The following is a 23,492-nucleotide window of genomic DNA, read 5'->3' as shown; positions in this document are numbered from 1 at the left end:
GCTGGAAATTGTAGGTTAATGTTTTCCAGTATAGGTATTGTATAATGGTCCTTGCATACTCACTAAATCATGAATCTCCAGAACCCAGCATGATTCTTTTTGTTGCCTGAATATAAGAGGCCTGCTTAAAGCTATCCTCGTGGCTTGAAGTTAGTCCACATCGTCTTCACAGTGTACTGGAGGTGACCTGCATATTCCCGGAAGTACAGGGACTAGGTTCTTCCAGTGAGTCCTGACCTTACTGCCAAAAGCACTAAGCAAGTTGGAATTTTAGTTTTTGTTATCAGTGTGCCCAAGAAGTCCTGCGTGTTCATAGAAAAATTACAAGTGGCCTCATACTGCTGCATAAAAATAAATGAGGTAAAGCTAAATTTTCCTGTGTGTCCTGTCTCAGCTTTGTGTACCGTCTACACAACGTATTGAGGATTACCTGGATTGTGTTTGATCTACCTGGACTAGGGACTTGCCTGCCTCTTTTACCTACCCTGCACAGCTCACGTTCTGCTCATAATCCACCCTGCCTCTGGCGTTGTATTCCGAGTCATGGGGGCTCTTGCCAGTCTTGAGGCAGTGAGTGCACTCTTCCTCATTAACTTAGAATTTGTATTGAGATTGGTTTTAGTTTTATTGTCTGTACTTGTCAGAGTTAGGCGCTATAGTCTTTATTGTCGACTTTAAGTACTTGACCTCCCCATCTCCACTTTGGTTGGGATTGGGCAACTGAAGGTTACATACACACCTGCTAGAAGAAGATACTTGCGTAGAGAGATTTCTGCAAGCATGTGGTTATTATGGCGAAAACTTAATGGAGCTGCTAACTTAAGCACAAAAAATTGGTTTTTTGGGGGGGAAGCTCAGCAACATCCAGTTCCTGCCAAACACTGGCAGACAAGGAGCAAATAATGTAATACTTGGAATTTGGAGCCAGCTAAGTGTGCAGGTGCACTCTGTGTAATTTATTCAGGCTTGTAGTCCTGTCCCAGGTTGAAACTGTATGTTTTCTGGAGAAGGAAACACGTTAATTGAGCTGCTCTTTTTGTTTCGCCTCTACTGAGTAGATACTCCTAGTGGGACTGATCTTCAGCCTCCACCCCCTCCCATTTTCTCCTGCTTTTGAATTGAACCTACCTCCTTTGCTTTTGTCTGCTGGTCCATCATGTACTGTCTTTTTCCTGCGTAACATTCTTAAAACTACATGGTGTCCTACTTATGAGGTGATTGGGTTTTACTGAAAGGTTTGCAATGTTTACCATTGTCCATTCCTTAAAAAAATCTTTAATTTACTTAACCATGTTTTTTTTTTCTCTTGTACCGTTTAACTATATAACTTATTTAATTGTACCTACTCGTTATCTTCAATAGGGATCTTTTTCAAGATTCTCTTAGCTTCACATAGCCTGATTTTTCTTGAACTTAGGTCTGTGTTCTCCCTCTTTCTTGCGGCCTGACCATGAATCCCATGTTGTGTGTTTTTAGTCTTTCTCAAAGCATTGTGGTACCTCCCAAGGCCTTCGCCCCAGAGGGAATCTATTGCAACTAGTCAGCAGCATAGTATATGTTGTCTCTCTCGCCATCTTAATTAAGTTTGTGTGCATGATTTGCTACACCCAACCATGGTTTAACATTATTTGATGTTTACAAGCAATACTCTGACCCTCGGGATTTAAAGTACTGCCAAAATTGGGCAGTGGCTTTGACAAAAAGCGCATCAAAGTGCGATTTCCTGGCTCTTGTGTTGCTCAAACGCTAAGTACCAGATTGTAAGAAGGATATATTTGCAGTGCACATTAAGCAGCATCTTAGCTGACCACTTATAACTAACAGTACTCAAGTGAAGGTTTGTGGGGCAGTGAAGGGGTGCTGCAAAGAGTACTATGGCTTGTCAGTCATACCAATTACTGTTTCTCTGCCGGAACCTCCATTTACGACCCGTTTTTATAGTCTCATGAAAAGTTCATGTCAGGCAAGGTACAAAAACGCATTCTTCACCACTTAATAAGGCAATCCAACATGTCAAGTGTCAGTTTTTGTTTATTAGCACTAAGCTGAAAAAGATACTGTTGTCTGTTGCAAGGCTCGCATGTCTTGACCCTTTTCCATTCTTCTTTTTAGTCTGAAATATCCCAGCAGACTTAATAGGTTTGGGTCGACACTGGTGTACAGCATTCACATTTTGAAGGGAAGAAATGATCCTATGTTATCCGGTGAAGATGGTTTTTCCTTCGTTAGCCACAGAGAAGGGTTTTGTCTTGTTAATTGAAAGTTGTGCCTTGTTTTTTTAGTTCTTTGCTTATGTTTAAATAGCTTCTGAAGATTTAATGAGATTACCATTCAAAGATATGGTGTCCTACGTGCTGATGTGTTATATTTGGCTGCCTTTCCGATACATCGGGTGTAAAATGTAGGACCTGGTGCATGAGTCATTTGCTCCTCTGTTAGGCCGGTAGTGCAGTCATTAGGTTTTTGGTGGTGTTGCAAACTTCCAACAGGAATTTTGACTGCTTCTTGCCCAGTGGCTTTATGGCACGCATTTTGCAGAAAGTGAAGAGGAAATTGTATTCAACAGTCTATTGCATCCTTACTAGACATTGTCAAGTAACATTCCTCCCCACTCCTGATGGAGCTGCTTTCCCATTGCAACCATGTCTGTGATTCGTTGTAGACAGTGCAGTGCAAAATACCCTACTGATTTACGCATGTGTGTAATTTTTGGTTGTTTATTTGTTTATAAATTTTAAATATATAATTTTTTGGGGGGGTGCATCAGCTTGACAGAACGCTATATACCAGCACTCATGGCCATGGAGTAACCGCTCTTGCTATTGCCAACCTCCTCTCGGCAGTTGAAGATGCACAGTAGGCAGTTCGGGGCTCTCTTGATGTGTGTCAGCTTTTTGCCTTGGCAAACATCAGACTGCCCTTAGTAGGGCCCTGTTCCTTTTGAAGACCTGAGTGATTAGCGAGGGTTTTCATTATCCGATATAAAAGCCTTCTGGTAGCATGCTTGGGGACTTGCTACAGTATGCTTCAGCGTTTAGGTTTGCTAAACTTTATACGTTTGGTGCTTGTGTCCTTCATGACATTGCAGTGAAGCCACGTTCAATTCATGTACTAACGTTTAAGGTCGGGGGGATAACAAGACTGATTCTTTTCTATATGGTGCAAAATGTGCTTTTATATCAAAATATCTATATATTTTGCCTTTTTGACACTGCTTGCTTTCATATATCGATACCAAAGGGGATGATGAGCAAATGAAACACTTACACCCAGTCCACTGTTCTGGGTTTAATCCATCATCATTCTTTAGCTTACTCCACCACCCCAGTTCAGACATGGCCATATGAAAATCAGTCTGACCCTCTGCCTCATGGGAACAGTCCAGCCCGACCTGTCAAGCCATATCTTCCCTGGACCGGAAACAAGCATCCTGGGATCGGTTTCAGGTTCATAACCCTCATCAGCCAGGCTATCTTGAATCCAGTGGCAAAGTGAGCAAGGGACCCACGTCTGGGCATACCCTGCCAACTTGGGGCGAACTAAGCGATACCAAAGGGGATGATGGACGGAGCGTTTGAGCAAATCAAACACTCACCCCCAGTCAACTGATCTGGGTTTAATCCATCATCATTCTTTAGCTCACTCCACCACCCCAGTTCAGACATGGCCATATGCAAATTTGGCAAGGTATGCCCAGACGTGGGTCCCTTGCTCACTTTGCCACTGGATTCAAGATAGCCTGGCTGATGAGGGTTATGAACCCAAAACCGGTCCCAGGTTGCTTGTTTCCAGTCCAGGGAAGACATGGCTTGGCAGTTCGGGCTGGACTGTTCCCATGAGGTACAGGGTCAGACTGATTTGCATATGGCCATGTCTGAACTGGGGTGGTGGAGTGAGCTAAAGAATGATGATGGATTAAACCCAGATCAGTTGACTGGGGGTGAGTGTTTGATTTGCTCAAGCGCTCTGTCCATCATCCCCTTTGGTATCGTTTTGCTTTCATATATGGCTTGCCTTCATACAAAAGCCATGCACAAACTAAGCATTCGCAACTCAAACGGTCAGCAGCCCATGCCAGACCTATTAACTTTGCCAGTCCTTGGAGGACTTGTTTTTATGCCAGAGCTCAACACTTTGACAAGCTAAATGAAGAGAACCGGTATGTGTGTGTGTGTTCTATTGTTGTGGAGAATGGAAGTGGCAAGTATGTTGCTCTAAAGTTATTGCTCTTGAGAGAGGGGAGCCAGTACGAAGGCATAAATAAGAATTAAGGTAGCAATATGGGGATAAGGAATAATGGCAAAGTATAGAGAGACAATGCAATAATGGGCAGGATCATAGGGTGGAGGGAGATACCTTTGAGGGCTGGTCATTTTGTCATTCTTTGTTCCTCATAAACTTTCACTCTGACTCGTGTGGTTAAATTATTTTCCTTCTCTTGCAGCTTTGATGGAGATGATTTTGATGATGTTGAGGAGGATGAAGGGCTCGATGACTTGGACAATGCAGAGGAGGTATGTTAGATGCATCAGACTTTGGACCACACTGAAAGCATTGTACTTGCACTATAGATCATACATGGGCAACAGGTCAGAGGCACTCAAAATAACAATACCGTTTCGTTCAAGTTTTCATTTCTCTTTTAGCCACTAGAAATCCAAATAAGCCCGTCACTGTTTGGAAAATGTGATTTTAATGCTGCAAATAGCTTTGCAACAAACTTTCTTTGTAGTGAAAATTCATGCAGATAACATGAATTGCCTTTAGTTAGATTCAGTAGAATGTTTGCTTCAGTGGTTTCTGCTTGTCTTACCGTCACCCCTCTGTCTCCTAACATATTTGCTGTTGCTACTTTTTCCTGCTCTGCACGACACGCTTGTCCTCTTATTGCTGTCTAGTGTTCTACTTCCCTACTCTTTTGCCTTCCCCTCTTTATCCTTGCTCGGCCTAGTCGGTAAATCCATGTTACAGCATTTCCTGGCCTCCCTTCTTTCCCTCTGTGTTCAGTAGTCTCCCTTAAACAGTATTTTTTCTGTTCTTGTTCACTTTTCTGCCCTTGCCCTATTGTGCAGTTTCTACTCCTTGCCCACAGCTTCTCTCTGTGAAGCGTCTGCACTCTCTGATTGTGTCTTAACCCCACCTCCTCCCCCAAACTCTCCCTTGCACTTCTTGGTACCCCCACCCCTTTTCTCCACTCTGTCGACCTTTGTCAGATGTTACCCCACCTCCTTCATGCCCCCATCTCTCCTTTGTAATATTTAGTCCGCCTTTCGTGTATTGGTCTGCTCTGCAGTTCTTCTTGTGCTCCCTTGTTTTCCCATTTCTGGAGCCGCTCCTCTCCTCTTTGCTGCTGCCCTCCTCAGTTGTCTATACACCATGCTTTACTCCTCGTTACGTCAGTCTCCCCTCAGCAGCTTCTACCTCCCCTGTCTGAAGAAATAAAAGATGTCCATGATATGGGGCTAGACTTTCCATGTGGCTCAAAATCCCCAATATCTTCCTTCTTTCCTGTACCCAGGAAGACCATGAGCGTGTGGAAATCTTACCCTCTGGAGAAGGGCAGCAAGCCAACCAAAAGCGAATCACAACCAACTACATGACCAAGTATGAGCGTGCCCGGGTTCTGGGAACACGCGCCCTTCAGATCGCGTAAGTAATTTTACTGGACCGTGTCTCCTACAGTTTGCTTACGTTTTTTGCTTCTAGATGCCCATATTGAATGTATCCACGTCATGAGCACTTGTGCTTTGCAGGTTGTTCAGTGCAGGTTGTATATCTGCTCTGAAACCAATATACAACCTGCTCTGGTTATTAAGGAAACGTCTTGTCTGTTTATTCCACTCGCACAGGCCTTCTGCTGGGTTTGGGGGAGAACTAGTGGTTGAACTTTCAGAGATGGGGTTAAACAAAGATTCACATAATTTGACTCTTTGCAAAGAGTGCCTTCATTGCTGTTTACAAATGCATATTGCCACAGAGCATAGTGGGGCAAGCCATTGGATCAGATCCTGTTGAATGCAAAGTAATGCCACATGTTTCCATGAGCAGAAGGGCTTCTATTATTCGAGATCTTGGTGGTTGATTGGTTAGGTGTCCGAGCCTATAGTGGATGCAACTATGGGGCTCGTGAGAGGGTCTTTATTTACTCTGTGTGACATTTATCCTTTGGCTAGGTGGTTGTGCTGGTTAAGGAACTGTTGAGCATACAGAAGGGGGAGGATGGAAGTAAAGAAGCAACTCTATTTGTTTTGTGGCACATTGTCTGCAATGTGCCCAGTCCAGGTCATAGCGCAGCGTTGCGACAAATGTGTTGCCCACAACACTATTATCTCCTTTGTTGTGCTGCAGGACTGAGCTGTCCTAGTGCTTCCGGATAAATCATGTGCTGCTTTTGCGCGATTTGCAGTCTGTATGTGTGTTTGTGTGTAAGCAGATGCACTGCATGTGGTATATTTTTTCTTGTGCACTGTGACTGCTAATGCTGTACCTGTGATATGTCTGAGCGACTCTTATACTGGAGAAGAAAAAAGTCCTCTCTGCCTTTGTACGCTTAATGGTCTGAGATCTATGCATAACTATACTCTCCATGCTACATGAAATGACCTCTGCTCCTCTTTATTTATGAGCTTACTCATCACAACTCACTGAAATGGCAATGAAAAACAGGAAAACGTGAATGCAAAATGAAACTGGCATCAAAAATATGCCGCTAGCAAAATATATAGTTCGAGGCATATGAGCTGCAGATTATACACTGTGCATAGATCGCCATCTGGTGTTGGGCCCGGATGTTTGCAGTTTGTTTTTCTTCTTGGACAGTGTTTGGAAGTTACGAGTTCGGTGACTCCTCCTTCGGGCCGTACTGCGCATGGGCTTCGTCTCCATCCTCAGATTGTTTTTTTCCGCCATCGGGCTCGGATGTAATACTTCGTGCTCCGGCTTCGAACCTTACCAGTTCGACCTTCGACGAAAAATCCTCGTCCATCGAGATTCTTCAGACAAAATCATCTTCTTTATCTCTCTCTTCGGCACTTCCTCGATTCCAGGCATCAGCGGCGGCCTTCGGGCCTATCTCGACTCCGGTCTCGGCCGATGGAAAGGACTCCCTTTAAGAAGTGCCCTAAATGTGGGTCTAAATTTCCCCACACCGATTTACATCAGGTGTGCAACCTCTGCCTCTCTCCCGAACACGAGGCCCGAGACTGCCCCGCCTGCAATTCTTTTCGATCGAAAAAGACTATTCGGTATCGAAGAGCTAGACGCACCATGGCGCACTCCTCGACCTCGGCATCTTCAGAGAAGACATCGGAGCTTCGGGACAGCTGCACACCGAACAGGAAGACGACCTCGTCAGCGCTTCCGAGGCCGACGACTCTGACGTGGAGGAGATCACACCTGCGCAGAGGGTCGTGAGTACTCTATCCCCTCCCACTCCCGCGCCCACACCGAAAGAGACTCCGGTTACACCTTCGCCTCCGGGCCTAGGCAAAACCAAACATACCACTTCCATCACCCCACCTTCGGGCCCGGTGAAGAGGCATCATAAGTCTCCCGGCGGCTCGGGCTCGAGCCAGCCTACTAGCGGTGCCGAAAAACACCCTTCGGCACGAAGAAAACCACACCGAGCTCCGTTCCGAAGCCATCGGTGTCGAAACCTGGCCTCTCGGTGCCGACCCAACATAAATCCCTCGGCGCCGAAACTCCCATGCTGAAACCTGCCTCGGCACCAAACAAAAAATCGGAGGCCCCGAAAAAGCATGGCACAGATAAACCAAAGAAGCCGTCGGCCCCGAAAACATCAGCGCCAACAGATCAATCGGTGCCGGAGGAACTATTCACGCCAGATCCTCGACAAAAGACTTTAACAAAAGATCCAAAGACTGGACATTTGACTTTGTCTTCAAAGAAAAGACATTTAGACAAACCAGCTCCTCCTCCACCGCCAAAACGGAAGGACTCTGCCACATCCCCTTTCAGAGTACCCTCCCCACCGCCTCCACCTCCTACTCCTCCACCTCCCCCATCTCCGCCCCCTCCACCTTCTCCACCCTTGCCTCATCGCTCTCCAACCCCGTCTCCAGACCCTGATGACCAAGGGGATCCATACTATGATCCAACAGATGCCCCACAAGACCCCACCCCTCCGGGAACACCAGACCCATGGGAGGATTATCATAATCCAGATGTCCCAGATGTACCTCAGGATGATCTTTATCCATCCAGGCCATCTCCACCAGAGGACTCCTTGGGGTTCCACCACTTGTTACAACGGGTGGCCCATTATCATGGGGTGGAGTTACACACTGATCCAGTTGAGGAAGACTTCCTACTCGATACCTTTGACATCGCAGATAAATCTACTGCCATACTACCCATGCTTAAAGGGGTGACCAAACATGCGGCAGAGGTTTTCAAAGACCCAGTCAGGGCTAGGGTCTTAAACCCCAGAATAGAGAAAAAATATAAGGCCGCCCCCACAGATCCTGCCTATATTAAAGGACCTGCACCCTTAGACTCATTAGTGGTATCCACAGCTAGGAAGCGGTCCAATTCTCAGTCATCGGGTGAGGCTCCACCACCCGATAAGGAATCCAAGCTCCTAGACGCGTCAGGCAAACGCACTGCCTCGCAAGCTGCCAATATGTGGCGTATCGCCAACACGCAAGCGCTGTTGGCAAGGTACGACAGAGCGCACTATGATGAGCTGGAGACTATCATGCAACATCTTCCAGAAAAATATAAATATAGGGCTCATGAACTAATACAAGAGGGAAAGACCATTACCAACACCTCTATTAAATGTGCACTTGACGCAGCAGACACCGCTTCCAGGGCTATAAACACCAGTGTTCTGCTTCGCCGCCACGCCTGGCTCAGAATCTCAGGCTTTAAGCCAGAGGTACAAGCATCTATACTAAACCACCCTTTTGACCAGCAACACTTATTTGTCCCAAAAGTAGACGAAGCTCTGGAAAAAATGAAAAAAGATACAGATACGGCGAAGTCTATGGGCCTCCTTTCGAGGCACTGGCAGGGGCTACTCTGCCGATAACGCCTCCACATCCTACAAGTCCCCTCCTCAGACTACCTTCACAAAGGGCTATCAAAGAGGTGGATATAGAGGAAACAATAATAAAGACCGGGGCAAAACCAGCACCGCCCGTTCTGCCACACTGCCCACACAATGACTTTCCCCCACTCCCCCCAGACCATTCCACTCCAGTCGGGGGCAGACTACACAACTTCTTTCAAACCTGGGAGACCATAACATCAGACAAATGGGTGACCCAAATTATTCGGTCAGGGTACTGTCTCGAATTAACATCCACCCCCCCCCCCCCCCCCCCCCCCCCCCCAAATATTCCACCCAGGCACCGTACAAGGTTGCAAGAACATACCACATTGCTCAAACAAGAGGTAATCTCCCTCCTGCAAAAACAGGCTATAGAGCAGGTCCCCATCAATCAACAAAATGTAGGGGTCTACTCTCTGTACTTTCTGATACCAAAGAGAGACGAGACTCTACGACCCATTCTAGACCTCCGGCCTCTAAATGCATACATACATTCAGACCATTTTCACATGGTAACTCTCCAACAAGTTCTCCCACTCCTCTGCCAGAACGATCTTCTCACCACACTGGACTTGAAAAACACATACTTTCATATTCCAATACACCCTTCTCACAGAAAGTACCTCAGATTTGTAGTGGACGGCCAACATTATTAGTCCAAGAGTGTTCACCAAATGCCTCGCAGTAGTGGCGGCACACCTCAGAAGACAACACATTCACGTCTTCCCTTACTTGGACGACTGGCTAATAAAAGCCACGTCCTACAACCAATGTGTGCAACATACAAACACTACCATCCAACTACTTCACCAGCTAGGTTTCACGGTGAACCACCAAAAGTCCCAGCTGATACCGTCTCACACAAAGCAATACCTCGGTGCCACTATAGACACCTCAAAAGCTATAGCCTATCCCAATTCAGCCAGAATCGCAAGCATACAAGCCTTGCGTCAAAGATTCATTCCTCGGCACTCTCTCCCAGCAAGAGTGTTTATGAAGCGAATAGGGATGATGGCATCTTGCATCTTCATAGTGCCTCATGCAAGACTCCACATGCGTCCACTCCAAGAGTGCCTAGCACGCCAGTGGAACCAGGCCCAGGGGCAGCTGACGGATCTGGTGTTGGTGGACGGTCGCACCCATCGCTCTCTGCAGTGGTGGAACACCACAAATCTTTCCAAAGGGCGACCGTTCCTGGACCCGGTTCCTCAGGTAATTCTAACAACGGACGCATCGCTCTCCGGTTTGGGGAGCGCATCTATTACACCTCACAGTGCAAGGTATATGGACGCCACAACAAAAGTTACTCCACATAAACCATCTGGAGTTATTGGCGATCTTTCTAGCCCTGAAGTCATTTCAGGAGCAAGTCTCAGCCAAGGCAGTCCTCATTCGCACAGACAATATGACTGCAATGTACTACATTCAAAAACAGGGGGGGACACACTCTCCACAGCTCTCCCGGTTAGCACAGAGCATATGGAGATGGGCAATCCCGCAAAAAGTCTTTCTCCTCGCACAACACGTCCCAGGGATACAAATCACCATGGCAGATCTGCTCAGCAGATAAACGCAGCAAATGCATGAATGGGAACTGCATCCACAAGTTCTTCACCCATTCTTTCACAAGTGGGGGCATCCTCAGATAGACCTCTTCGCCACCCACAAAAACAAAAAATGCCCAAGCTTCGCCGCCAGATACCCACACCCATTGTCCAAAGGCAATGCGATATGGATGAACTGGTCAGGCAAATTTGCATACGCCTTTCCGCCTCTCCCACTAATTCCATTAGTGGTAAGGAAGCTACAACAGCACTCCCTCACACTCATTCTGGTAGCTCCAACATGGGCCAGGCAGCCGTGATACACCACACTACTACAGCTCTCAGTGGTACCACACCAAAAATTACACCTGTCCCCATGCCTCCTAACCCAGAACCATGGAGAGATCAGGCACCCGGACCCAGCTCAGCTCAACCTTGCGATCTGGCTCCTGAAATCTTAGAATTTGGATACCTTTACCTTCCCCCTGATTGCATGAACATTATCAGGGAAGCCAGACGTCCTACCACTCGGGCATGCTATGCTGCAAAGTGGAAAAGATTTGTTATTTACTGCCGTAACAATACAATCAACCCTTTAGATGTATCCATACAGCACATCATATGTTACCTGCTCCATCTACAAAGGTGTAACCTGGCATACACATCCATCCGTTTACACATAGCAGCAATTGCTGCTTACCTGCAAAACAGACAGCATTTATCACTTTTCAGAGTGCCTGCTATTAAAGCTTTCATAGAAGGCCTTAAAAGAGTAATTCCACCCAGAGCACCACCCTCACCTGTGTGGAATCTAAACGTAGTTCTTACAAGGCTGATGGGACCGCCTTTCGAACCAATGTATAAATGTGAGCTACAGTTCCTTACTTGGAAAACAGCTTTTCTCGTAGCTATCACTTCCCTTAGAAGGGTTAGTGAAATACAAGCGTTCACTACACAAGAACCCTTTCTACAGATACATCACAACAAGGTGATACTTCGCACAAATCCAAAATTTTTGCCCAAGGTCATTTCCCCCTTCCACCTCAATCAATCGGTGGAATTACCGTTTTTTTTCTAGCAACCTCAATCTGTTGCAGAAAGGGCTCTACATACACTTGATGTTAAAAGGGCTTTGCTTTACTATATACAAAGAACGCAATCTTTTAGAAAGACTAAACCGCTGTTTGTCTCGTTCTCTCCACCACATAAAGGCAACCCCATCTCAAAATCAGGGATAGCTAGGTGGATTGTAAAATGCATACAAATTTGCTATCACAAAGCAAAAAGCACATTATCTGTTCCACCTAAAGCCCACTCTACAAGAAAGATAGGGGCTCCTATGGCGTTTCTAGGGAACATACCCTTAGATGACATCTGCAAAGCAGCCACATGGTCAACACCGCACACCTTCACAAAACATTACTGTGTAGATGTGCACACCAAACAACAAGCTAGTGTGGGCCAGGCTGTATTAAAGACACTGTTTCAAACCACTGCAACGGATACCGGTGGTCGCCGCTAGGGTTGGGTACTGCTATATAATCTATGCACAGTGTATAATCTGCAGCTCATATGCCTCGAACGGAATATTCTACTTACCAGTATGCATCTGTTCTTGGCATGTAGAGCTGCAGATCTATACACGCCCACCCGCCTCCCCGGCTACCTGTATCCGTTCCAGTCTATCTTATTTAGATACAACACACATGGGTTTCTTTACTATTATCACTACGCTCCATCTTTTCCCTGCTGGCGAAAAATAATCTGAGGATGGAGCCGAAGCCCATGCGCAGTACGGACCGAAGGAGGAGTCACCGAACTTGTGACTTCCAAACACTGTCCAAGAAGAAAAACAAACTGCAAACATCCGGGCCCAACACCAGATGGCGATCTATGCACAGTGTATAGATCTGCAGCTCTACATGCCAAGAACAGATGCATACTGGTAAGTAGCATATTCCTTTTATCAGAGCTCTGCAGAATAGCAAGCAATGAGCGATGTGGCACAGTTGAAGCTGAAGGGCATTAAAGAGTTGTGTGTCATAGACCCTGTAAACTCTATCTCAACAGAGTGCTCCTTGAAGTGAGGGAGCTCGATCTCTGGGGTCTCTTGAGAACGCGTGGGTTTTATGTTACCAGCAATGGAAGCTGGGCCAGATCAGCACTTTCATGTAAAAGGAAGCTGCTTTAGTGGCAGCCACTGAAGATTGTACTTGTGTAGGGTGTTTGGAAGATGAACCACCATGTTCTGCAGCTTCAATGTCAAAGATGGGTAGACAGCATTGCAGTAATTAAGCCAGGGCAAGATCGTGCCAGGTTTTTTGCCTTTTATGTTTTTAAGTAGATATAAGCTAAACAAAATATAGCTCGTTATTCATTTCCAACTGTCCATCTATATCAACACATCTAGTATACGTCTTATTTTCTTGTCTTAATCTGGGCTCCTGAAATTATGCCTGGTGTTATGGAAATTAACTGCAGACACTGTGATAAAACATGAATTCCTGCTCAATGAGGTCTTGGAGGCACTTTGCAGCTTTGAGCATGCACAAAAAGGTATACATATTGCTTTAAACGATTTCCTTTAATATTTCTGTTCATTCTGCCATAGGATGTGCGCTCCTGTGATGGTGGAATTGGAAGGAGAGACGGACCCACTGCTCATCGCCATGAAGGAGCTGAAGTAAGTGTGGGAAGGAGATGTCAACCTGTGAAAAAGCACTGTGCCTAAAGCAGATTAGAAGGAGATGTCGTTAACCTGCCTGGATTTTTAGGTCTGGCTTAATAGTGCAGCTGTCACCTGACCTTTTAACCTACACCAATATTATTATACAGTTCTTTGTTTTCACGCAAATTGATATCTATTCCCATGCTGTTTACTTATATTTCTTCCCATTACCATACAGGGTTCCTTTAAAGCGAGACCTATTGGCATTGCCAGTGCTTGTTTAACATTCATGTCATTGCCATTTCCCATCACTGTTCTATTTGAGTGCTTAGGTTTAGATCAAATCTATCCTTAGGGTCTTTTAGTAACAACTGTGCAGTGTTTTGTCACATGTGACGCAGAATTGTAGTATTCATTGTGGCTCCTGGTCATTCACAACCCCACCTGAAATATAGTATCAAACCTCCTAAAGGGTTGGTATTTGTGAGGAGAATAAAGACTAATCGAACGCATCATTTCTTTAAGCATGAGGTTATTTTGAAAGTAAGCACTCGATTAGTTACACCCAGGTACGTCTGTTGACAAAAGGAGTGCAGTGTGCCAGCTACATTCCATCCCACCAAAATATAATATAATGAACAAAATGTCAGGAAAAGATAATCGCTTGATCACTTTGTGTTTTAGAAAGTGTGTTGCAGAACTATCTGCTGAAGGTTCCACCATGTTTCTCAGCATTAACATCTTGTATGAACCAACAGTATATAGTTTCTGATGCATCCGTACAATTTGTGTAGGAAGCTGGCTCTATATATGATATATCAAAATGAGAAATATCGTGCAAAGAGTCCAGGGGTTCCTTTATGAGTGAACAGCGGTTTGCTCTAGCAATCTAAAGGTGCTCTTTTAGGGGGTAAAGTGGTCGAGCAGGCTTAGGCTCATCAGAGAGGAGTGCAAGACATCAGCAAATACACACATTAGTCAATAAATAATAAACATGACTCAATAAGGAGATCTACACCAATTTATAAAAATAAAAGGTATCTTTATATATGCTTAGAAAGCAGAATCACTTTGTTCAGGTAAGTACGTTTTTCAAAAGAAATACTTCTGTATTTAAAAAGTCAACAATGCAGTTTTCAGAAGCTGCAATGGTATCCTAAGGGACAAAAAGCAAGTGTGGCATTCAGGTACCGTACAGCGACTTACGGGACCAATCTCTAGGAGTTAAGGCGAGTGGTGAGCAAGGTCCAAGGCAGCACCAGCAGAACACCACCAGCGGCACTAGGGAGGCTGGGTGCACAGATGCCCAGTGTGACTCAATGGGGATCGGTCTTTGCGAAAAGAGGTTGCAGGCTTTGGCTGGGAGGCCAGTTGGGCTGAACCAACAGGGGGCTCTGACTTCACAATCCTCGGGCGTAGGAACACTTTTGGTCCTCTTCACCTTGGCCCAGGCGCAGCAGATGCAGAGGTGTGCTTAGGAGTTGAGTTTTCTTACTGGGAGCAGTCGTAGTAGAGGGGGCCTGCGTGCAGAGTGCAGGCGATTTCGGGTAGTTCACTGGGGGCAAAACCACAGTAAACTTGGTCTCAGAAGGGCTTGGGGACCACAATGATGCCGTTGGCCCGCTTCAACTCGAGCTTTGAGTGATGGGTGCATTAATGTGTTCAGGCATCTGGGTTCTGTGGCCACAAAGTCCTCTCAGGAGACTTTGGATGCCTGTAGGATGCAGGGAAGCATGTCCGCTACTTATCAGGAGGTGTTGGTTCCTGGTAGAAGTGCTGGCAGATCTTCCCGTCTTTGGGCACCCAGCAGCTGCAGGACAGGTTGTCTTTTTGCCCAATTGTCAAAGTCAGCAGGCAGGCAGGGTTGGCGTCAAGTCAGTTGCTGGGTCTTCTGTTCTTGCAGTAGCATGTCTTCACATTTGTCGTCTTCTTTCAGGTCAGCAGGATCAGATTTTCTGGTGCCAGGTGCTCCCTTAAATACTGAATTTGGGGACTTTGTCAGGGGCGGTTCCTCTCCGACGGCGTTTAGGCGCCCCCCCCCCCCTTGTATTTTGCCCCAGGTGGAAAAAAATGTTTGTGATATCAATATATATACATAGGACTCCCTGATTTCCCCGAAGTGGCCTCTTCTCCTTGCTTACCTGAAGGGGGTTTGATCATGAATTCTGCGCGTCTGCCAGTGGCGCTTTAAGAGGCACCGTTCCTGAATGTGGCGGGAGTAGTGCTGGCACCAGCTGTTTCAGCTTGAACTGCTTTTCCGAGGTATCGGATCAACTCCTGTCCGCCCTGGGGTCCGGCTGAGCAAAGGCTTCTACCTATGGTGGTTCGTGATTTCACGAGGATTCGAGCGTTTCTTCATCTCGTCTCGGAGCCCGGCAAAATTCCTGCACCCAAGGCTGGAACGTCAAGGGGACCCAAGGGAGCCTGACAACATCGGCGCTGGATGTCCCGTCCTTTCATAATGCACCTTTTTCCTGCTGCCTTTCCCCTCGCAACATTGAGCCAGAAACAGTGATTTCTGGGTAATGGAGTCCACCATGGACTGCAGTGGCAGTGTGACCAGGTGATTTGGGGTCATTAATTTTCCTCCAATGAGGTTGTTGCAGGACATTCAAAGGTGGGGGCGGAGCAACATCCAAGAAACAGCCGCATCTGAGGAAGGCCATTTTTGCCGAAATGCATTATGCACATGCTGTTTTAATAAAGGACTCCCTGACTTCCCCGAAGTGGCCTCTTCTCCTTGCTTACCTGAAGGGGGTTTGATCAATATATATATATATATATATATATATATATATATATATATATATATATATATATATATATATATATATATATATATATATATCTATATCTTTAATAAGTGTAGTGTTTACTTGTACTTCACTCAGTCCACCGCAACATTCAGCAGTCTCAGCCGCGGGCTGGTTTCTTTCCAGTCAATCATCACGTCACATGTGATGACACACTTCATTACTCTGCCTGGCTTAGGTGGGTGGGGAGGGGTTAGGAGCTCTCAATGAGTGCGAGTGCAGTCAACAACCACTGCGCATGTCGGGTTAGTCGGCAGTGGCGGCCGGTAAGTTTTGTAGGGAGGGGGGCGGAGGGGACACACTCTAGCACATACACAACACTCAAAGCAATATATTCGCACACACGCATCCATTCACAACAATCTTCAACAAACCTTTATTCATACATAAAGACACACAAACAAATCCATTCACAACACTTCACCAAACATTCACACATACACGTACGCACGCATGCACCAAACAGTTTAAAAGAAAAACAAACACTTACCTGCAGCCAGCTCTGCCTTGGAGGTTTCAGAAGGCTTGGGACTGCTGCCTTCCCTCATTGGCTGACCTAAGGTCAGCCAATGAGGGAAGGCAGCAGTCCCAACGTCATCACAGAGTGGGATGGGGTCAGTGAAACTGCTGGCCCCACCCCACTCTGTTGTGAAGTGTCACTGATTGACACTCGACCCTGGGCGCTGCAGGGCTTAAAACTGAAGCGCCCAGATGCGAGGCAATCAGTGACGCTACCCCTCATCACTGGGGGGAGGGCATTTAGGGACCTTTGCTAAGCTGCAGATGTCACGCCCACAGGAGGTGTGACTTCCGCAGCCCAGCAAAGTTCAGCTCAGGCAGCCAGGAGCCTGCGCTAAATGCACATGTTTGGCTCCTGGCTGCTGTCCCCCGGTCTCCTGATGGGCGGCAATTTGCCCTGGCCAATCCAGGCGCTGCTTAGCAGCGCCTGAATTGGCTGCTTTAGCGTCTCTAGGCAGAGAATGCAGAGCCTGTGACTGGGCATGTCAAGGGAGCATATTCACCCATCACTGCACTGCTTTATTGTGAAGGCATGCAGTGATTGGTCAATCTGCTCCCTCTCCCTCTCACCCCCTCTCCCTCCCTCCCTCTCCCCCCTCTTCCCCCTCTTCCCCCTCCTCCCCTCTCCCCCCCCCCCCACCCCCCCCCCCCACTTTGTGTGTAGGTATACGCCATTACACAATAGGGAGCGCGGAGAGATAGTCGAGAGGAGAGCTTCCCTGAGCCGATGCGAGGCCTCATCAGGATTCAGACAGAGTCTGAGACCGACGAATAGTGAGTAGAGATACTCGTTTCTCAGTTTTTTATAGCGTAAACTTGGAGCGCTTTACATGAGCACAAGTTACTAGGACACATTATATGTCCTGGTAACTGGTGCTCATGTAAAGCGCTCCAAGTTTGTGCTATATAAAACTGAAAAACAAGTCTTTTTTGAAGTTACATCAAACGCAGTGACGGGTTGTACTATTGCAGAGTTAAGGTTTTTGACATGTTCATTGTTTAGAATCACAGGGTGTTGACCCACGTGAGGCTCGAACCTGCTTTCTCAGCTTGAAAGTCAGCAGCTCTAGCCTTGGGCCATAACCTCACCCAGAAGAACGGAAGCATTTTCAATAGTATATACAACAAAGTCATAGTTGTTGCTTATTTATCTTATGCAATTTACAACCATTGACAAATCCAATCAATAGTCCTGGCTTGCTGTAGGTGTAATGTTACTTGTGGTATATATCTGGATGTATGTGCAGCAGCAAAATACCAGTGGGGTGCACACTATGCTATGCACAGATTTTTAACTTAAGTGTTTTAAGCCCCGTCCTTAATTACAGTGGCCACGCCCCTATGAGACCCCCCCCCCCCCTTAGTGTTTTCATCCCACTTAAAGCCCTGTGTGCGACTGAAAGAATATTAAAGTGGGCACTCTCTGGAATGCATGAAGGTGCCCTAGAGGCTGGATGCTCATGCTGGCATCAGTGCGGTGGCCCGGCTTATTTATGTGATAACTGCACTCCCAATTGCTTTATTAACCTTCTTGCTTTCTCAAATTTGCTTGAAAATGCACCATTTGCCCACTCTTTTTTTTGAAAATGTTCACAGGGGACAACCCCCTCCACTGCAAATTTTACGCCTACCTCCTTCAAATGTCACCAGCCGCCACTGGGCATTAGGGAAAAATAGGGTAGTAGCCAATGGCCTACAGACCCCTGGGGGTTGCTATGCCCCTTATATGACCACTTCCTGTGGGAAGTGGGCTTAACCCTTTCCCAGAGTTCTTAAGTTTGCCGTCACCAAGATGGCCACTTCTGAAAAGTCGTACCCACATCATGTTAGGCCACCTTAAGGTTGGTACTAGACTGCGGGTGGGCACGCCTACATAATAGCTCATTTTCCCACCTGACCAGATGCCAAAGGGCTCTGTACGAAAGGGGTCTACTTACTTCCCTGTGAGGGGAGCCAGATTCGCATTTCAAAGGCAGTATCTTTAGAAGCTTGCCCGCCTAGGAAGGCTAATCAATCAGCAGGTCCTCCTTTGGGAGGGGATGTAAACTACCTTTCCCGAGAAGGCTTTGTTTCTGACCTCCTGGGAGTGAAGGCTCTCACCTTGTGGGTCTGACACTTGTCTCTGGAGGAAGACTGCCAGAAACCAGGCTGCCAACACACCAGAGGCTGGTTGGTTTTCAAGGGGCACCTCTAAGTTGCTCTCTGGGTGCATGTATTAATAAATCCATCACAGGAGTCAGTGTGGTTATATTAATACGAGATGTTTGATACCGAACATCCATATTTTCAGTGATGTTATCATGTCGCGAGGGAACTCCTTTTTTCCAGTGTCCAGCACATGTCATAAAATGGCTTCCCTGGTCACTTGCACTGGTAGTAATAGAACGGGTTAGCACGTGTAATATTAAGCACCCTGCCATAGGGCTTTCAGGCCTGCTGTAGGGGTGACTTACAAATATCACATGCAGAGTTGGGGGGCATTGTTCACAGGGATGTCATTTTGTGTTTTCACTTTTGTCTGCACCAAAACACACAGCCTGCAATGGCAGTCTGGCATTTGTTTGGTGAGAGGTCCCGTAGGTTGGCACAATTTGTGCTGCAGCCTTAGAAACCCTCTTTAGTACCTCAGGCCCTAGGTACCAGGGGTACCATTTACTAGGAACTTACACAGTTCTAATGGTATTGCCAATTGGGAGAGACAATTGTACAGTTTTGGGAAAGAGATCTGGCATTGGGGTCCTGGTTAGCAGGAACCCAGAGCATTTCTAATCGAAATCACATCAAATACTTGGCGGAAAGTGGGGGTGACCATGTCAAAAAGGGCCACTTTCCTACACTTTGCCTTATGACTCGCTTCCAGGTTCATGTAGATGGATCTCCTCTGATTGGATGCCCACTCTGAGAAGGCGCCTCATACCCTGTTCTTTACTGGCTGTTGAAGGAGATTGGTTAATAGACGACAATTGTCTCTAAAAAGGGCATTTGCTCTGGGGCTAATTGGAAGGTGCTTGCTCTGGATTTAAGACTTGACACTGCCATTGGAGTAGAATGGAGTAAGAGATTATAATGGATGAGAGCAGTTAATTGACATTGTGTTTAGCAAAGTTTAGCCAAAATAACAGCCAGGGTGTTAGTAACTGGTTGAATGGCTCCCTGGCTGCTATTATTAACATAGGAAATAATAATGGTCTAATGTTTGGAGTTTAAAAAAATATATATTAAATCACTCCCTTGCTCCCTCCCTCCCCTTGCACAAAGGAACAAATTGCAGTAATTCCTACTCTCTAAGTTCATCTCCTTCAACTTCCTCACACAGTGGTACCTACAAGTTAGTCTTGCTGGGTCCTGTTTCATTCATGTTGTTTCTGGCTCTCCTCAACAGAGTGCATTTACATTACTTGAAGCTCCGTACACCTTAAGGCGGGGTGGTGGGGGTCATGTATTCTCTACGTTGATTGGTCCAATTGCAATCGGACCCAGCATTTAAATCCAGAAGCCATCTTTCGCATCGGCTGAATCGGAGCTTGAAGGAGCAACACCCTCTGCCCACTTTCTACATATTGATGAGGATCAGACTCCTCTGTGCACCAATTCGTTGGTGAGGGAGTGGAAGCTGGCACTACTTTACCTGCAGGTTCAAGTTTGTCAAAGGTGCCCTGAGGAACTGGTAGCTGTGATCAGACAAAGCCTCAAAAGTAAGTGCTCCCCCAAAGAGTAGACATTGCATCAGCAGTTTTGTGATAGTTGACTGAAAACGTCTTATGAGTGGCCACACACCATACGAGAACCAATATGAAGCACTGATATGGCAACAGGGTAGTGTTTGTCTCTCTTGGCAGTTAACTGGTACCCAGCCTGGCATCTGACTTTCACATTGGCACTAATGGAGTCCCAGTCAAAACTCTGCAGGAGCGGTAACATTGTTTGGCTCACCCTTTGTTGGCTGCTCCTTGGGAAGTCCTTCCGTCTGATGCTACTGCTTGACCCTTTGCAGCCAGGGATAATCGCAGCCAATACCTGGTCCTCCATTGAAGATCATACGGACGAAGGTTGGCTGAGAGGGGATCACCGTTCATGGGGGAGTTAGTGCGACTGCTCGTCAGGGAGAACCCAGTGGCATGCTGATATAGCAGGCCTGAAGTGCAGCATCCTGTTTCAGTGTCTTTTGGAAAGTGTCCTATTCCCAAGAAGGATCAGTTTCTCTTCATGCTGACGCCACCTCTGTTTTCCTTTCTGTCCCTGAGAGGACTACAGTCTCCTATGTTCAAAGATTGCTCTGCAGCCCGAATACCTAGGGGTACTGGATGAGTGAACCACATGAATCCTGTGAGTGCTGAGAGCTTCACAATACACACTAAAATATGAGGTCATAAGGCATCCATTGCATTTCCTGTGCCCATGCCTCTCTCTTTTCCTAGCTGGCATTCCCAACTGTTATTCTAGTTCTGGTAAATGTCCTGGTTTCTCTGAACTTCCCTAAGGTTCATGAGGTCCTTTTTACCATCGGATGAAATGGTTCTCATAATTGGAATGGCCTACGCAAGGTTATATCCCACATCTCCACTTCTTCTATAGTACCACCAGACACACACAGAATGTGATGTGTGACTTCCTGGGTGATATTCACCCTGCTCCCTTCGGGTATTGTGTATTTGTACTACGGAGTTGTCCCCCTGGTCTTCACTTTTTGTTTGTGAAACCCGTGCTTTGAAAAGATATAGATTTCAAGTTAGCCTTTGTGTAAGATTGCGCCTTGTTTTAATTTCTCGTTCTGCAATTTACCCCATCCCTTTTATCTGTCTTTACGTGCTGCACCTGCTTTCTGTTTAGTTTTCAAATTGTGGCGCTGGCTCGCTGCAACTCTGTCTTGCTACCTTTCCCTTTTAACTGTACGCTTTTTGTTTGAGTTGTAAGAGTTCTACACCACCTCTCCCTTCCTACTGTCTAAATCTCTTCCTTTGCACCCTACCACTGCATTTGCTCTGTCTAGCTGTTCTATCAAACTTTTAGCTCCCAGAATTGTGCATTTATTGTAACTAGGAACCCTTTATAAAAGATGTGCTTAAGGGAGAGTTAAAACTGTACATAAGAAGAAGGGTAGTAGCATGAAAGAAAGGTCACAGCACAGCATCGTTAATAGTGAATTTTATGCAGGGCAAATATGCATTAGGAACATGTTTGCACAATATACGTATTTGCGGAAGCGGGCCTTAGGTGAGTTTTAGAGATATGGGTTTCCATGGAGTGTTAAGGGGGAACCCTGGGAGAGTCGCCTGGCTGTGTTTTAAAGGCTTAGTAGATGAGTTTTCAGAGTACAGTTTAACCAAGCATGAGACGCAAGGTCCAAGGATTTTGAAGGACAAACTTTAGAGGCACAGGATGGCTGGTGAACAGTGATCATGTTTTGCTAGGCAGATTTGAACGGCGTGAGGCAGGATGCTAGAATGTAGCTGAAAGGTGCTTCATGAGTGGATCTGCAGAGATTTGTGGGAAGATTTTATTTATGCTCTGTGTGGCTGAGAAGACTACCTGCTTCTGTGTAGTGAGGCTGGTGCATGTCTATAGAGGGTAAACTATTTTCTAGTTTGAGGAATATGTCCAACAATTGCAGCTCTGCAGTTGTCTCACTACTAAACCTTTCAAGTTTACTCATTCGTAGAGTGTTAATTTGTGGCTTTGTGATGGGGACAGATCTTCCTTCAATTGGAACCTGGTTGCTGAATCAAAAAGGAGAGGCAGGACTTGTCTCATGGTAGGATCAACCCAAATATGGAGGTTCAGCCTAAAGAGAGACGGGGCATTGTGTCCGATGTAACCCCTAGATCCCTCTCCTGTTTAATGGCATTTAAAACTCCATTCTATTCAGATTTTCTATGTTTCTCAGTTCCGTGTGCTTAACTCTCCACTTGCCTGCATTAAAACGAAAGCTTTCTTATCAAGTTTTCTTCTAATATGCTCCTAATTTTCCTTTGCCATATTCATGGACTTGACTCCTTGTTTCTCCGTAGCCAGTGTCAGTGTGATCGAGTCGCCTGATGCTTTGTGCGGTACTGCACTTGGGTGTTTTTTTTAGGCCAATATCGAAGGTGTGCCTGATGAACACTGCATGTGAGTCTGACTTCCAGTCTTTACTTTTTCCCCCTCAGAGCCCGGAAGATCCCAATTATCATCCGACGGTACCTGCCTGATGGGAGCTACGAGGACTGGGGTGTGGACGAGCTCATCATCACAGACTGAAGCCCTAATCACTTAAGGCAACCCTTCTTTCTTTACTTTCAGAAGCCATCTTCTGCTCTGCTGCTTATCTCCTATTCAGAAGTTTTACTGCAGCCTGCGGCCATTTTCCTCAAGTTGTGTCCTTTTCCCAACATGTGGCCATTTTCTTCAAGTCGTGTCCTTTCCTTCTGAAGTCTTACTCTACCTTGCGGCTATCTTCCTCAGAGCATCATCTCAACTTCGGAAGCCTTTTTCAACCGAGCATCCATTGCCCTAAAATCGTTGCTTTTCCTCGCCTCCAGAAAACCTACCACTGTTCACTGGCTGACGTCTTTATCACACCTACTCATCTTGAGACACTTTTGTCTGCTGTGCCGATGATGCCCATGCCCTTTCATGTACAGATTTAACACAGATTTTTCATGATTAAAATTTATTTTGGGAAATACTATTCTGTACTCTTCTCTTTCAGAAGTCAACAAGCTGTAAAATATGTTCTTGTTCTGTGGTGTATTGGAGTCCTCCAATATTATTTGTATTGGATGGTTATTACGGAGTAATGTAGAGCCCACTCTACCCTTCTAGAACTTGCAGTTTGAATTTTTGGATCAGTAACTACATTTAGCAGCTTAACAAATTAATATGAACCAGTTCATTGA

At 46.1% G+C, this 23,492-nt stretch overlaps 1 protein-coding gene across 1 annotated transcript in view; it reads left to right on the top strand.

The window, feature by feature from the left end:
- POLR2F (RNA polymerase II, I and III subunit F) overlaps positions 1-23,282 on the top strand; it is a 53,338-nt gene extending 30,056 nt beyond the window's left edge. Inside the window, exons 2-5 of the mRNA XM_085601325.1 lie at positions 4,445-4,514; positions 5,519-5,649; positions 13,229-13,300; positions 22,764-23,282. Coding sequence (XP_085457451.1) covers positions 4,445-4,514; positions 5,519-5,649; positions 13,229-13,300; positions 22,764-22,854 — 364 coding nt within the window. The 3' untranslated portion in view covers positions 22,855-23,282. The remainder of the gene's footprint in view (positions 1-4,444; positions 4,515-5,518; positions 5,650-13,228; positions 13,301-22,763) is intronic.
- The last annotated feature ends 210 nt before the right edge of the window (positions 23,283-23,492 follow it).

The sequence above is a fragment of the Triturus cristatus genome, chromosome 4_2 (assembly GCF_964204655.1).
Source record: "Triturus cristatus chromosome 4_2, aTriCri1.1, whole genome shotgun sequence".
In the NCBI taxonomy this organism is placed as follows: domain Eukaryota; kingdom Metazoa; phylum Chordata; class Amphibia; order Caudata; family Salamandridae; genus Triturus; species Triturus cristatus.
The sequence above is the reverse complement of the archived record's forward strand: the minus strand, read 5'-3'. Positions and strand labels throughout refer to the sequence as shown.